The 14,124-nt window shown below is 39.8% G+C and overlaps 2 protein-coding genes across 2 annotated transcripts in view; both read left to right on the forward strand.

Annotated features, from left to right (window-relative positions):
* ADCY1 (adenylate cyclase 1) overlaps positions 1–1,517 on the forward strand; it is a 187,963-nt gene extending 186,446 nt beyond the window's left edge. Inside the window, exon 20 of the mRNA XM_074830272.1 lies at positions 1,451–1,517. Coding sequence (XP_074686373.1) covers positions 1,451–1,498 — 48 coding nt within the window. The 3' untranslated portion in view covers positions 1,499–1,517. The remainder of the gene's footprint in view (positions 1–1,450) is intronic.
* Positions 1,512–3,027, forward strand: CCDC201 (coiled-coil domain containing 201; the record flags this gene model as incomplete). Its single annotated transcript, XM_074850219.1, has 3 exons — positions 1,512–1,621; positions 1,803–2,019; positions 2,941–3,027. Coding segments are annotated over 3 exons (414 nt in total), but the record flags the coding sequence as incomplete, so codon positions are not given.
* Positions 3,028–14,124: the final 11,097 nt, after the last annotated feature.

Below are 14,124 nucleotides of genomic sequence, written 5' to 3' on the forward strand. Positions count from 1 at the left end.
AAAAACTAACTAAATAAAAAATAGCTTTTAATTGACCACCTAAACTTTAATGAGTAAGTGGAAAGAATCAAAACATATAGCTGAGGATGGGCTTGTGGGGGGGGTGGTTGTTGCAAGCTCCTTATTCCCTAAGTTTAATCATGCAAGCTTACTGTCAGTAAGCTTCTATGATAAAGACTAAGGGATGTCAATCTGGCTGAACAGGAAAGGAAAAAGGCAGTATCTGTAGGCTGAGTGCTCCTTGTAATGTGTCACACAAGCTAGAACTGCTAAGGAGTGAGAGGAGAAATGGATATCCAAACAAAAGTAATAATGGGGTTTTCTTCCCTCCCCTTCTCTTTCTAAGGAGAAAAAAAACATAAAACACCTGACTCTTGCTGTATTGAAGATTCAGTGCTCTAAGTCTTGCCTCCTGTTCTTTAGAAACACAAAGTGGATATGAATTTCTGGTAAATTCTGACCCTCCACAAGTGCAAAACACTGATAAGGAATGGAGAAATGATGCTTTTTACTTCAGTGAATATATCTCTCTGTCCTCCTGTGCCCCCCTTCATTGTAGTCCCATGTCCAACCCCTGCTAAGTCCTTTGATCTATAGGGCTTAGAATATGGGCACTTAAAACATATTGCCCCCTTGATGAGGTATTTCATGCAAGTTGATTGCATGAAGCTCAACTGCCTCATGAAAGCAGAGTTCAACAGTTACTTAGAGGTACTTAACTGCTCATCTAATTAAGATATTTATCTTAAATATATCTTAAACTGGATATATTTATCTTGGGTTTCTTCATGTGTAAGAAGTCAAGTTCCTTTTTGTTGAGGGTTGGCAAATGGGTAGAGGAAATGCTACTAACAAAAACAACCTCGCCGTTGTTGTAAATTCAGTTGAAAACAGAGTTGCACAGAACATAGTTGTTCTAGAAGCAGCAGAAGTAAACCAAATGTCAAGTAAGTAGGAGAGAATGGGAGGTTTGTGAGCTCCCTTTTAAGAAAATAAGAGAAACAAATGGTCAATTGAACTAAGAGATGCTTGCCTGAATCCAGAACTTCTCCACGTGTCTCTAGAGCACTTCAGTTTTTGCTACACTATGGTAATCCCTCTGTTCATCTAACAGTTTTAATTTACCTACCCAGTGTTAGCAGCTACAACCCTGAAAGTATATTATTTGTGTACTCTGGAGGAGAAAGCACTGTCTTAATGATGTTGTAGTTAATGAGATGTCTTTAAAATATTCCAGCATACATGGAGCTTGTGTTGTATGTGACAAAGAGTTTTCAATATGGCTTTTCCAAACCCTTGAACACTGATCTATACAAAGGATAAATGCCCTGCAAAATGCAGACATGAAAATAGCAACACCTTGGATTTGTTTTTGCAGCAGCCGAACACCTTACATAGCATCTCTTGCTATGTGAGCAATGACACTATTTTCCCTTCTTCTTTTCTTAAGGCAATAAACCTGAATTTGAGATGTCAGAGGAAGAAGATTCTTTCCTGAATGTTAAAAGATCTCTGAAAAAGAGAATGGTGAAACACAGCACTCCAGTGGACTCAATGCTTTCAAGAACAATGCCATCTCCTACAGATCTGACAAATCAGTCAGTGAAGGACCAAGATACGAGTAAGAGAGTTTATGGATCGCCAGTGCCAAAATCAAATCTAAGTAGATCATTAGCTCAAGTATCATTAGCACGTGTTGAAGCATACTTCCCTCATATGTCCCCAAAAAGGCCTTCAACAGTGTTTGACTCTCAAGAATTAAACAAAGAGATAAGCCAAAGCTCTCGGGTTGTATTTTCTAGAAAGAGGCTTTCCACAGTGTTGGCTTCTGATGAATCAAATGGAGACCCAAGTGACAAGGTTGTCCAAAAAGAGGAAACTCAAGCTTACACCAAAGCCTCTGAGGAGACTGCAGTAACTCCCAAGAGTGCACCTTCATGGCTTCTTACTGGAATACCAGGGATAAAAGATGTCCCGATAGTAAAAACTAGGAAGAAGAAAATTGATAAAGCTCTTGTGGTAATGGCTTTCTCTTAGTTATGAAATAGCTAAACTATACAATTTCCTACCAATGCTGAATATATACAGATCTTTCTAGTAATGTGGAAATATTTTAGTTATGGAACATCTCCACAGCTTTACCAGTGAGAACTTATATTTATGCATTGGGTCATAAACTGCTAGACTCAGTTGTATCATTCCTAATCACAGACTGGATAGGATGCAGTCTTCCACACTAGTACTTGCTTCAGCTTGTGAGCTTGCATGACTAGTTGTGTATACAAGTGCAAAAGTACATTTTTTTTAATATGTCTTTCTTTAGGAGAAACTTAGGAATGGGAAGAAATCAGTGATTTAAATTCTCCAGTTTCTTAATGTTGATAAGTTAACTAAAAGTGGAGAAACCAATAATCTACTTTTTTCCTTGCTTAATCCAAATCGTAATGCTTTATAAAAAGAATGCCAGTCATTGCAAATGAGGTCTTGTGTGCAGTTCTTTGATTAGTGTAAGGTTTCCTGGGGAAAGCTTAGATTAATAGACCTTATGCAGATCTTTATTTTTCTGTTCTGTGAAGCACGAGAACTCATTTTCCTAGAACTCTGATTACTGGCAAAGGCCCCATGAAAAGCCTCTAGAAAGGATGGGAGGCATCAGAGTTAGACTCTGAAGGCTGTCATGTCAGTGTGAAGCTATCAAAATCTGTTCTGGTTTGGTTTTTTCCCCTGTACCATATTGTTCATAGGTGTGTTGATACCTCAGAAAAAACTTGTTCACTCTGGCTTCTTATCTTAAAACAAATGGAAAACTTCAGCCAAAATCTAGCTGGGTTGATAATGCCTTTGTATATGTTGGGTTTTTGGGGTTTTTTTTGGTTTTTTTTAAAGCAGGTGACATCTGAATGGATTGGGTTGACTAAATAATACTTTTTCCTGTAACAGAGAAAGAAACAACAAGAATGGGTGCTTCGTCAACTTAAAAACATTGAGGAAGCAACTGAACATGAACTGACAATTGAAGAAGCTTGATTGAACTACCTTTGGAATTAGTGTTATCACATCTATCTTGTGGGAATAGTTGGTTCCAATAAATCACACACCTGACTATAACTGCTTGTTAGACTTCCTTTCCTTCAAAAATGTTATTTTTTTGTTGTTTGTTTGTTTCGTGAATTTTTTTGCCTCTTAAATCTAGGAGGAGTTGGGTACAAATTAAGAGGTGCCTCTACATGAGGGCCAATGTTAATTTATAATGGCTGAAGGCCTGGAACGAAGAAGGGAGGGAGAACTTCTTCATTCTGCCACAGCTCTTCCTGATCATACTCTGTTCTGTTCAAATCTTCTAGGATTGCTGAAGTTCCTTAAGTGACAAAGTCCTAGTGGCCACATACAGTGTAATCCTGGTTAGCCAAAGGAGAATCTCCTCATCTAAAGAGTAATCAAAACTGATGCAATCGGGAATGTTTTTGCTGCTAGCTGGGGAGATGAGGAAATAGTGAGAGGCACCAAGGAGGGAGGCCACCCTCTAGAGATTACTAATTAATGACAGTTTGGTTTGGAGTTTTGGTTCAAAATGAGTTTGCCCTAGCCCTGGATTGTAAATGCACCTCACTGTTGCATTGGAGATCCTCAATGTTCAGCTGTGTGCTTTGAGGGAGTATGGGTTTTCTGTTTTTCTCTGGAGCTGCTGCATGGCAGGGAAGAAGGGTGTCTTCCCTGTCAGCTGTACTGGCAATGGGCAGTTTAGCTCACAGCAGCTCTTTCTGAAGCACCAGTCAAAAAGTGGTATGAAAAGCACAATGCTCGTGTTAGGTCCTACTGCTGTCTGTTACTTAACCTTTAGTCAGGGTTTAACACCTCTAAGTGATCTATGGGGTGTCAGCAACGGGGATCCAGAACAGATTTACCACGTGCACAATCATATCCCTGCACCTCTGTGGCTCTAGCACATGCGCTTTCCTGGCTATACTGGTTTTGCAGCCTGTCCCAAGCACTACCTAATTACTCCAAAGGGGAGAGGACCTGTTCAAAAGAAGCTGCAAATTAAGGATGGAGGCAAGGGAAGCTTTTGCATTTCCTTCTTGCATGCTGAAGCTTGTAATATCTCGTGTCCGAGATGGCAGAGAAGCAGAAGCATGGCCCAAACCAACGTTATGAGACAGGCTAACCAATAGCAACTGTGTTATGCTCAAAAATGCAAGACTGGAGTTGTGGTTTTACAACCTCTCTCAGGATTTAAAAGGAATTAGGATGTTTTTGCTAATGATTCCTGAAGTGAAACTCTTCAGAGTTTCTCAGAAGAACAGCCTTGTCCTCAGACCTGGCTTTCTGCAGTAGCCAGGCAGTGGGCTGTTGTTGCCCCTCAGGTCACCAGCCAAGGAATGCTCATTTGGTTTGATGTGTAGTTAATGTTCTGGTATTTGTTTGTGTGTGTTACCCAGGCTGCTTGTCTAGCCTCTACAGGTTCCTCTGGCAACCAGGGAGCTCCTGGCTGATGTAGATCCCAAGCTGCTTTTGAAATAAAATAGGCACAGTTGCAGATGTGCTGCTATTCCCCTTGAGCTTGCAGGCATTTCATCAGCATCAATGATTTGTGCCAGGGGCTGAACTAAGATCAGGCAAGTGCAAGGTTAGAGTAAAACCGTCCTCTACCCCTGGGACAAGCAGAGATTATTCTGGCCACATGACCCAATGCTTAATCCAAATGACCCAGTTCTGTCTCTTGTTTATTTGTACCTTCCCAGATAGCCAGTTCCACTTGTTCTTTCTTCAGGCTTCTCATCCTGGTCTCAGAAAGTCTTGGTATTACTTCTGCTTTTCTCTCTCCCACTTACCTCTCGAAGTCACTCTTGGCTCCTGCCTAAGCCCATCTGTTTCCTTGATCTTCAAATGTCTCTATCTAATGTCTTCTCCAATCTGGCCTCTAGCGGCTTCCTTCCTTATAAGACACAGAAGTCATGTGTCTTCCATCTTTGCTCTTCACTGCTGGATTCCTTGCCCATCTGATACCCAGTGTCAGTCTTCTGCCAAAACTCAGGCTCAGCTGTCATACCCTTAAATTCCTATGTCCACTTAAGTTGACCCTCTCAATGATACTAGGCCAAGTGGAAAGGTCACTGAAGGCCAACTAGACCAAGATTCAGCCCTTAACAGGTCAGGGATATAGTTGCTGGGAGAGTTCTCCTCAGGCCCTGCTTTGGGCTACATCAAATGCAAGAGGAATCTGGGGAATATGGCTGCTTAACATCTAAGTCTTTGGGTTTGTGCCAAGTGCAATGAAAAACCTTCTAAGATTCGGAACACAGTAAATGCTGGGAAAGTTTTCCAGGGAACAAGGCTGCCACCCTACCAAATTCATGGAACTAGCTGGTGCCAATAAAATCCCAGAGACTTTCCCCAGTGGACAGAAACAAACTGCCCGGAGTGGTAACACAGAGTTGACTTTGACTGGGTCTTTGCAAGTCCTGAAGTTGTATCAGCCAGACTGATGCAAAAAAACCTGAGGACTTTCAGGATTTTGGAAACCACCTCTATTTTCTCTCTCTGGAATGTTTAAAAAGAAATGCAAAAGACTGTATAGCATTTATCTCACAGTAATTTAGGTCCTCATGAATTTGCAAAAAACACAATATTGCTCTGATAGCCTTTCATAAGAAAATATTAATAGACTTTATTGGTGTTTCAGGGGGTTTCTGAAATGTGTCTGATACTCTGCATCAACAGTATTATTGTTAATTATAGGTTAGATACCAAGGGACTTCAACCAGACCTATACAGTACTAAACTACGTTATCCCCTAGTGAATGATGTTCCCAAAGCAAGGCTTGTCTCTAATTTTTAAAAGCCAGAATGTTAGGGAATATAAAACTACATATATCAAACTACACATACGAAACTACACTGCTATTATTGCACTTCACATACAAGTATATGTATTGGAGCAAAATGAAAAAAACCCTAGTATTTCTTTTGTTTACAGGGTTTGCACTTTCATTTGTTCCTTTGGTAGACTCCCAAGTCTACTGAAGTTTAAGTTTAATGATACAGCTAGTTTTCTGTTATAGAGTACACATATACTTTCAAAAGAATAGGCTTTGAGAGAGGCACTAGTAGTATGCAGTTTCAATGATGTTTAATGTTCATCCTCTAGTAGCAACAATGGCAAATTACTGTTTGTTTAGCAACTCTCTTTGTGTGCAAAGTTCCTTTCTGCATATTTATATTGCAATATCACCACAGTGTAAAAAAAAAAAAAAAAAACCAACTTAAAGGGAGCCATAGAGTTTGACACCTCCAAAAAATAGGCCTCTGTAATTGTTAGTGACCTTAAGTGTGGATCGCAGGTGTTGAGGCTGGAAAAGATGAGGGACTACATACACCAGATTAATATGAGAAGATAACCCCCAAGGCATCAGGTTTTGTAAAATAAAAAGCCCTTTTTCTGCATGGATGAACGTGAATCAGAGTTGCAACAGGTTCTTGAGCCTTGCGCTTGTCCTGGCTTTCAAATGTAACCCTAAACATGTTTGTAAGTCCAGAACAGCCTTCCTACTGAGGGTGCTCTTTTAGGGCAGTATTTTTCCTTTAGGAGCTAAGCTATGACCTTGACCTAGGGAACTGTTTTCAGTACACTCGTCTCTGAACGGATATTATACAATCTACCTGCTGATGGTGACTAAGCATGATGTTGGATGGAGAAGAACAAAAACACTACCAAGAACAGAGGGAAGAGACAGAAATGTCTTCACCCTGGATTTATGAGCTCGGCCTTGTTCCCACTGAAGCAATGGTAACACTCCTGTTGACAGAGCTGGGAGTGCTCTGCCCAGCTGCAGTGCTTCTACAGGAGGTCAGACTGAAGAGAAAAATGTTTAGCACACATATTTCACATATTTCAGATTTAAATAACACAGAACTGGTAACTAAATTACTTCTTTGCTGATCATAGCTGAACGATTTTAGGATAACTAGGAAAAGCGGAAAACTCTTAAATAAAAACAGATTTTTTTTTTTTCTAAATCACAACATAGTTACATTCCTGCTACATACAAAACCCTGAGTAACAAATTGTACAGCAGTGTCACTGACCTGTACTCCAGTGTGTTTTGTTCTAGAAGATGTACAAGCACAAAAGTTTTCCTTAGCTCTGTCTGTTGTTGCAGTCCACAGTGCCTATTAAAAGAGCTCACTCCTCAGCACTTCTGACTTACTAGAAAAAAAAAGAACAAACATACTGAAGTTTTGACTGAGCCTAGCAGCACCTTGAAAAGTTGGACCAGTTGAAGCGACTGGGTAACATTTTCAAATGTCGTTAAAAACTAGACCTAGGCCCAGATCCTAGGACCCCACCTAGGATGTAAGCCCCCTGCTCCAGAAAACCTCAGATCTCCGGCTCAGTCCTTGTACTGCTACGTAGGTACCTAATGACCCTATACGATGAAATTTTGGTTGACAGTACAGTCAGTCCCAATGGGCATGCAAACCTCGTTAGAGCTTGACAGCATCTCCTGCTTGCCAGCCTCCTGGGTCTGCACACACACATGATCTCACAGTACTTTACACCAGTCCCATCTCTCCACCCTGAAATGGGACACGTGCACAGCAGATGTGTAGCAGACACTGGTCAGACAGGAGGTATATCTATCTGCAGTCCATAGGATAAAATTCTGGGAAGTGGGAGACTGCATTTCAAATCCCCTTCTCATCTGAGATAGGACCTTGAAACCAAGTGTCCTAGGTCACAAGGCAGTAATCACCATCTCTAGACTTACTGTGGAGTCAGGGTTTTTAAGTGTTACCTGTCAAAGTTGTTCTACTTTGCCTAAGTGTTCATTAAAGAAGAAGACTGAACTTGCATCACAGGTCAGTGACTCACTGTCTTGCATCTGTGGTATTTTATTTCTTGAGGGCTTTGTGGGGTTTTTTGTGTTTTAATTCATTGTTATTGAAGAATGAGGGAAACATCCTTCATTACTCCCAGGGAGCAAAAAAATAAAGAAATGTCATATCTTTTCTGCTTCTTACCATTGCTGCCATTTTGATCCCTTTTGTTGTCCTCCATTTCGTCCTTTTGGCCTTTCCTAGCTCTACATGTCCTCTTCTAACTGGCTTCTGCTTTCAGCTTTTCATGTCATTGCAGGTTTGGCCCCTGTAGTGACTCTCTTCTACCAGCAGATACCATAAGCCTCCTAAAGCTTACATCTTACATCTTCTCCTAAAGAGGAGATGACAGCAATGAAAGGAGAAAATAAATATCTCACACATATAGGATAGGAAAACAGGTTCTCTTCCTAGAAACGGAATAATCAAACTTTCTAGGATGGAAAGGTGATGTGAATTCAGATATAGGAAAGAAAGTATGTGCAGCACTGCTGACAAATTTACTGGGAAAGGAACTAGATCCCAAAAAGCACTTACGAGATGCCTAGGTAAAATGGGTTTCAAAGTATACTTCCCAGCCAAGACAACACCAAGCAATTTATTGCATCATATACCATGCAGTTAAATCAAATTGGTGCTGCATGAGAATATTCATACAAAGGAGGTGGGTGCTTTAGCACTTGTTGCTCCTCTCTAAGAAAAAAACCACACAAAAACCCAAAACCTGCACACACCATAGCTCAACAACAGCAACAGGCTTCGCCACCATGGGAGGGAAACCATTACAATTAGCCGGAAGGCTTACAATTGCAATCAAAAACTTTTAATTACAACACATATGCAAATGTGAATATGTGTTATAATTGTAACTCTTCTAGAGGGAAGAAAGAAAGGGTGGAACTGGGATGGTGGAGAAAGAAGTGCTGTTTCGTATCCTGAATGCCCCTGGGTAGCTGAGAAAAAGTCCACTGAGTCCGTAGGATTGGAAATTATACTACCAAGGTTATGATGCAAGCATACAGATCAATAGTGTATCCTGACCTTGACTAGTATATTCAGTAGCAGGTGGGGTTTTTTTGCCACAGCTGGGTAATGATAAAAATTGATTAAAGAAAACAAAACAGAGCAAAGCCCTTACACGAGACCGGCAAAATGAAAAGACTGTGATGATTACATTTGGAGAAGAGATGAACAAGGCAAGCAAAAACATAATAGCAGACTCATGACACCTAAAAGGTCAGTTGGCCATTCCAGTTTCTCAGAATGCAAAATCAGTGAAGTTAAAGGAAAATGAGACTTGAACTGCTATTTTAAAAGGTCTATTTTTATGCACATACTTAAGTCTGCAGAACATGTTTTCAGTATATAGATAACTTTCAGACCGAGAAAATTATCAAATCAGAGGGGGGAAAAGTTCTATATATGAAAATGTAGAAAATTACATTACAAAGAAGGTGGTATTGGGGGGATTGTTTATTTTTGTCATGTTGACCATGTCATGGTCAACCAGTCACCCATTGTAGTAGCAACAGCAACAACAAAAATAAAATAAAACTCTTACCTTTATAGTTACACATATAAGCATTTCTACAACAGCTTCATTAATCAGAATTAATGAGAGAAAAGCTTTGAGGCATCTAAAACTTCTTCTCTGTGTCTGTCTTAATTTTTACAACTAATCCATCATCACCAAGCTGTGGGTCACTAGAAATTTTATTCATTTCCATGTGGCTTTGCTATAGAAGGCAAAATCACGGTGATTTATTGAATGCAGTCAAATTCCTATTTGTAAAGAGGCACTCTGCTTCCATCTGTAACAAAGTGCCTTGACAATCTAATCTTGGCTTTTTGCTTTGTTTCATTATACATTAATTATATTGATTTTTTTTTTTAATCCAGTAACTCTGTGTGATCTCTGTGTTTGATGGCAAAGATTATTTATACAGTAGGTCAGGCAAATATTCATGTGACATTCAATCTTATCTCCAGTGTGATTTTGATATAATAACAGGTTGGATTAACCCCTTAACATCTCTATTTGCAAAATGTGCTCTCCTTCAAGGAGCCTTAAAACTGATGACAAGTAGAGTTAGCAGCTTCAGTTTTCTCTAAAATGCTTACTGAGGTATATTCACCCAAGAGTAGATGCCACACAGGGCAACCTACCTGAACAAGGGTGTCAGGTCTCACAGTTACTTTGGCTCCATGCTGTTCTAACTCTTCCCACAGAAAGCAAGCCCTGCTCCCCTCACAACAAAAAGTTCAGGGGTCCCAAGTAAAGGTCAGCACCCCTGAGCATCTTTGTTCCTCTGGACAGTGTGAACTTGCCTACATCTCACTGTGGATCCCCTGCAAAGAGTTTGAAATAGTAAACACATGTAGATTAAGGCTGCAGTGAGCATCAAAAGCTTTCACACTTGATAACTATCAGACACTAATTCAGCCGTGGTGATGTTTGAATAGCTCAGGCAACCTTGAATCCCAGCAGCAGCTTACCTGGTTTCAGTTCCCTGTACAACCCTCAAGCTCTCTAGAACTGACTGAAGTCCCCGAGTCCTGTCTTGTCCTCTGGGGGAACTGTAGAGGCTCTGAAACATGGAAAAAAGTACTCTTGGTATTACTAGCAACAGTATTATAATAATAATTAGTAGCAATGACACTGCTGAAATCAGAAATGCCCCAGGACAAAAGGCAGGGACAGATTTCTTGACAAAAGCAGCTGGACAAACTTTTATTTTTGTAAGAACCAGTGCAGAAGTGAATAACCTAAATGTAGAAGACAACTGTAAACGATCCAGAGAAATGTGCCCTCCTGTATTAACAGTATATCATTTTGCTGCCAGTAACAGTCCTCTTGCTCTCTTGCTGACAATTTCAGGCTGTCTTCTGCTCTGCCTGCAGCCCATCCCCTGTTACTATAGCAGGCACAGTTCACGTATATTTGTCCCCCAGTTTTCACTTCCCACTTCACAGGATGGATAACTAGAGAAAATGGACCTCTTGACTTACTGTGGTCTGGGTCCTATGACTTATTTCTATTTTTATTAGCATTTCTAAAAGGATAGAAAGATGAAAGAACAGCATTTTAGATTCTAGTACTAACAGCCACAGGAGAAAAGCCTCCGTGAAGCCTCAGAAGAGTGGGAACTTGAAACATCAGGGGCTCCTCCATTTTTGGGTTAGTAGTAAGCTCCTTTAAAAATCCAGCCTCTCTACTGTGAAAAAGAATATCCACTGTTGCATTTGATGAGGTATAAACTAATATAAATGAATTATTGTTGGCTGTTGTCCCATGGTCAGCTTTCCACTAAGTTGTGGAACTGGCTGTGACTATGATGCCCCTGGTCTGGGGCTGGATCTCACTTTTTCTAGATCAGTACTGCCTACTTTTCTCATACTGCATGTGGAAAGGATTGTTTCTGGAAAGCCAGGCATTAGTTTGGGGAGGAAAGGGGAGTTTTATGTGCATCCTGGCATTTAACACATGACAGACCCAGCCTTCTGTTACTGTCTCAAACTGCCCTTCACATGAGATGCCTTAATATGTATTTGAAAGACCTATTATATTTAAATTGCTTTTAGAGTAAACTTCTGGTGAATTTACCTTTTCCTTAATCAGCATAAGATAACAACCATTTAAGAAAGTAAACCTAACGGTGGTGAAGGCTGGAGACTTGTACCATCAGTGCCTACAGCCCTCAGGGACTGCAGTAAAGGGCACATTATTTGGTTGGTGGTGCTCTTTTCTGTTTCTGGACCGGAAGAGACAGTGGCTGATTTAAACAGCTGATGCTAGTTTAGGTGCCTGGAGCCAGCGCTAAAGGGATCATTGACAATTTTCAAAGTCCCTGCTAAACTATAGCTCCCTCTGGTAGGCACCGAAAAGCCTTTATTTCCATAGCTGGTCCCAGGGAATACCCCTACCTGGGGTTAATAATGCTGACTACTGCAGAAGGGGTGAAGCAAAAGTTTTTTTATATTGACTCTCCACAGAGGAACTCATGCTCTGCTGCATGCTTTCAGCTTTGTCATACCACAGTAAGTCAAAGTGTTTCTGGATTACTTCTCTAGCTAGGCAAACTCACACTTGTGCCATCACTGCACGGAGCAGCTGGCCTATGGTAGGATGACTAAAGGACTTTAACCTGTCTTGCCAGAAAAGCTCAATAGTTCTTAGAAAATAATTATCTGGCTGGTCTATGCACACACAACATCGTGAATAAAGTGCCCAAACACACTGGGAGCCTTCAAGGAAAAAAATTACTTTTTCCTCTCTTTTTTTGAACCTGATGACCCATGATTGATGCAGAAAGTCCATAGCCTTCCCTAGTTAGACTTGCCATGAGAGAGCCTCTCACCTTTCCCTCACTAGAGCTTCTGCAGTTTTAGTTTTAGGTATTTTTAAAATATTTTCCACATTCTAGCAAAATTAATTGCTGAGAAAAAAGAATAGCAAAAGTCAGTCTACAAAAGTTAGTGCAACACAAACACCTCATTATCTGCATGCGGAATCTAATTCTAAAAGTCATGCTTACCCAACCAGAACAGAAAAATAATACCAAACAGCATATATGTAATTGCCACAAAGTGACAACAAACAATCAATAAATGCTTGAATCAAATTATTCATTGATTACATAAGCACTGTCATTTACTTGGATAAAAAATTCCTAATAATCCATACAGCTGAAATAAAGCATTTTTGTTAGGGGATAAGTGACAGAGAAGAAAACAGATTTTTTTGTATTTCTATCATAGCTGTTTCTCTTCATATGCTTGATGCCATATATATATGTGTGTGTGCGTGTATCACATAGTAGTTTTGGATATTAAGTGTACAATTCAGGATTATTTTCTTACCTAAAGAAAAATAATGAGGATATTCCACTGGTTGTTTTGGGGTTTTTTAAACATACCCAGAGAAGCAGCCCCAGTAGCAAATTATTTGGCAAGTCACTTGAACTTTTGGTGATTAGAGGATAACGATCACTTGTACACAAACATATAAAACTTTATGTTCTATGAGTCACTTCATGTGGCCTTAAAGAAAAAAATAAAAAAAATCCCAAACTTTATTTAACATGCAAAATGAGGTAATTTGCTAAGAATTACCGAGAAACCAATGGGAAAAGTCTTGTAGAAAAGTAACCCTTGCCTAGGATTCATGTAGTGTCTTTTGACAAGTGGTTCAAATTAGAGGACAACAGTTGGAACACCTAAAAATTACCGTCAAAAGTCTTCAGTAAACACAACTTTACATCACGGATGTTTTTAACCTCCTGACTCTTATCTGTTCGTGTTCTTTAAAGCAATGTCAGGGTCAGAGATGGAGATTGGTAGATGAGTTGTAGTATTACATCAAACAGAGCCTACATAAACATATACACTACTTTCACTTCATCAATGTCCCATGGCCTATCCAAAAGCATTGCCTTGTTGATTGATACTGCCCTGAATTATCATAACCTGTTCTAACATATGTTCATTACATTTATATAAATGAAATATGAAGTGACTGATTTTTATCTACCTTTTGTGAAGTAGAATATCTGTTCATAAAGTCTGCTTTATCAGTTTTAGGTTTCCTCAGTTTGATTGTACAAAAGACAGCAAGGGAAAAAAGACTGGGCCATCATTTAGAGTTGACCTGCAATCTTAAAGGAAACAAAACAAAAACAAAAACACCTTCAAAATGTTTTATAATCTATGGGGGTTTTAGTTTATCTTTTGTTTATCTTACTGGGTAAACTGAAAAAATCTGGCTTCTGAAAGGCTGCCAGTTGTTTGGAATTGCCTGGACACTTCAGACACTGCCAGCTGCCCGACAGCAAGGAAAAATATGCCAAAGACCTGAAAAAATGATGGTGCTTTGGAAGAATGAGATTCTTCTGGAACTAATGGAAGTTTTGTGACGTGGGCCTGTATGTCAGACAAGGACTCTGTTCTTGCATTAAGTGTATTTCTTTATCTGGTTACTTGAAAGTGATGGTGATGAGTTAAAAAAACCTTTTTAAAAACATTTCACGTGTATCATTAAAAGCTATTTCCTCTCAGTTCACATCATTTTTTTTAAAGACAGAAAAACTGCAGGCAGCTTATGTGAAGCAGTCAGTAGTAGAATGATCCTCAATGCTGTTCATACAAAGCTATCTAACACAGCGGAGACATACATAGATAAGTGAATGAATACGTGCATACACATATACAGATGCATATGAGCTCTTTGGGTTCTTTGTCCTTTTACAA

The sequence above is a fragment of the Strix aluco genome, chromosome 1 (genome assembly GCF_031877795.1).
Source record: "Strix aluco isolate bStrAlu1 chromosome 1, bStrAlu1.hap1, whole genome shotgun sequence".
Lineage (NCBI taxonomy): Eukaryota > Metazoa > Chordata > Aves > Strigiformes > Strigidae > Strix > Strix aluco.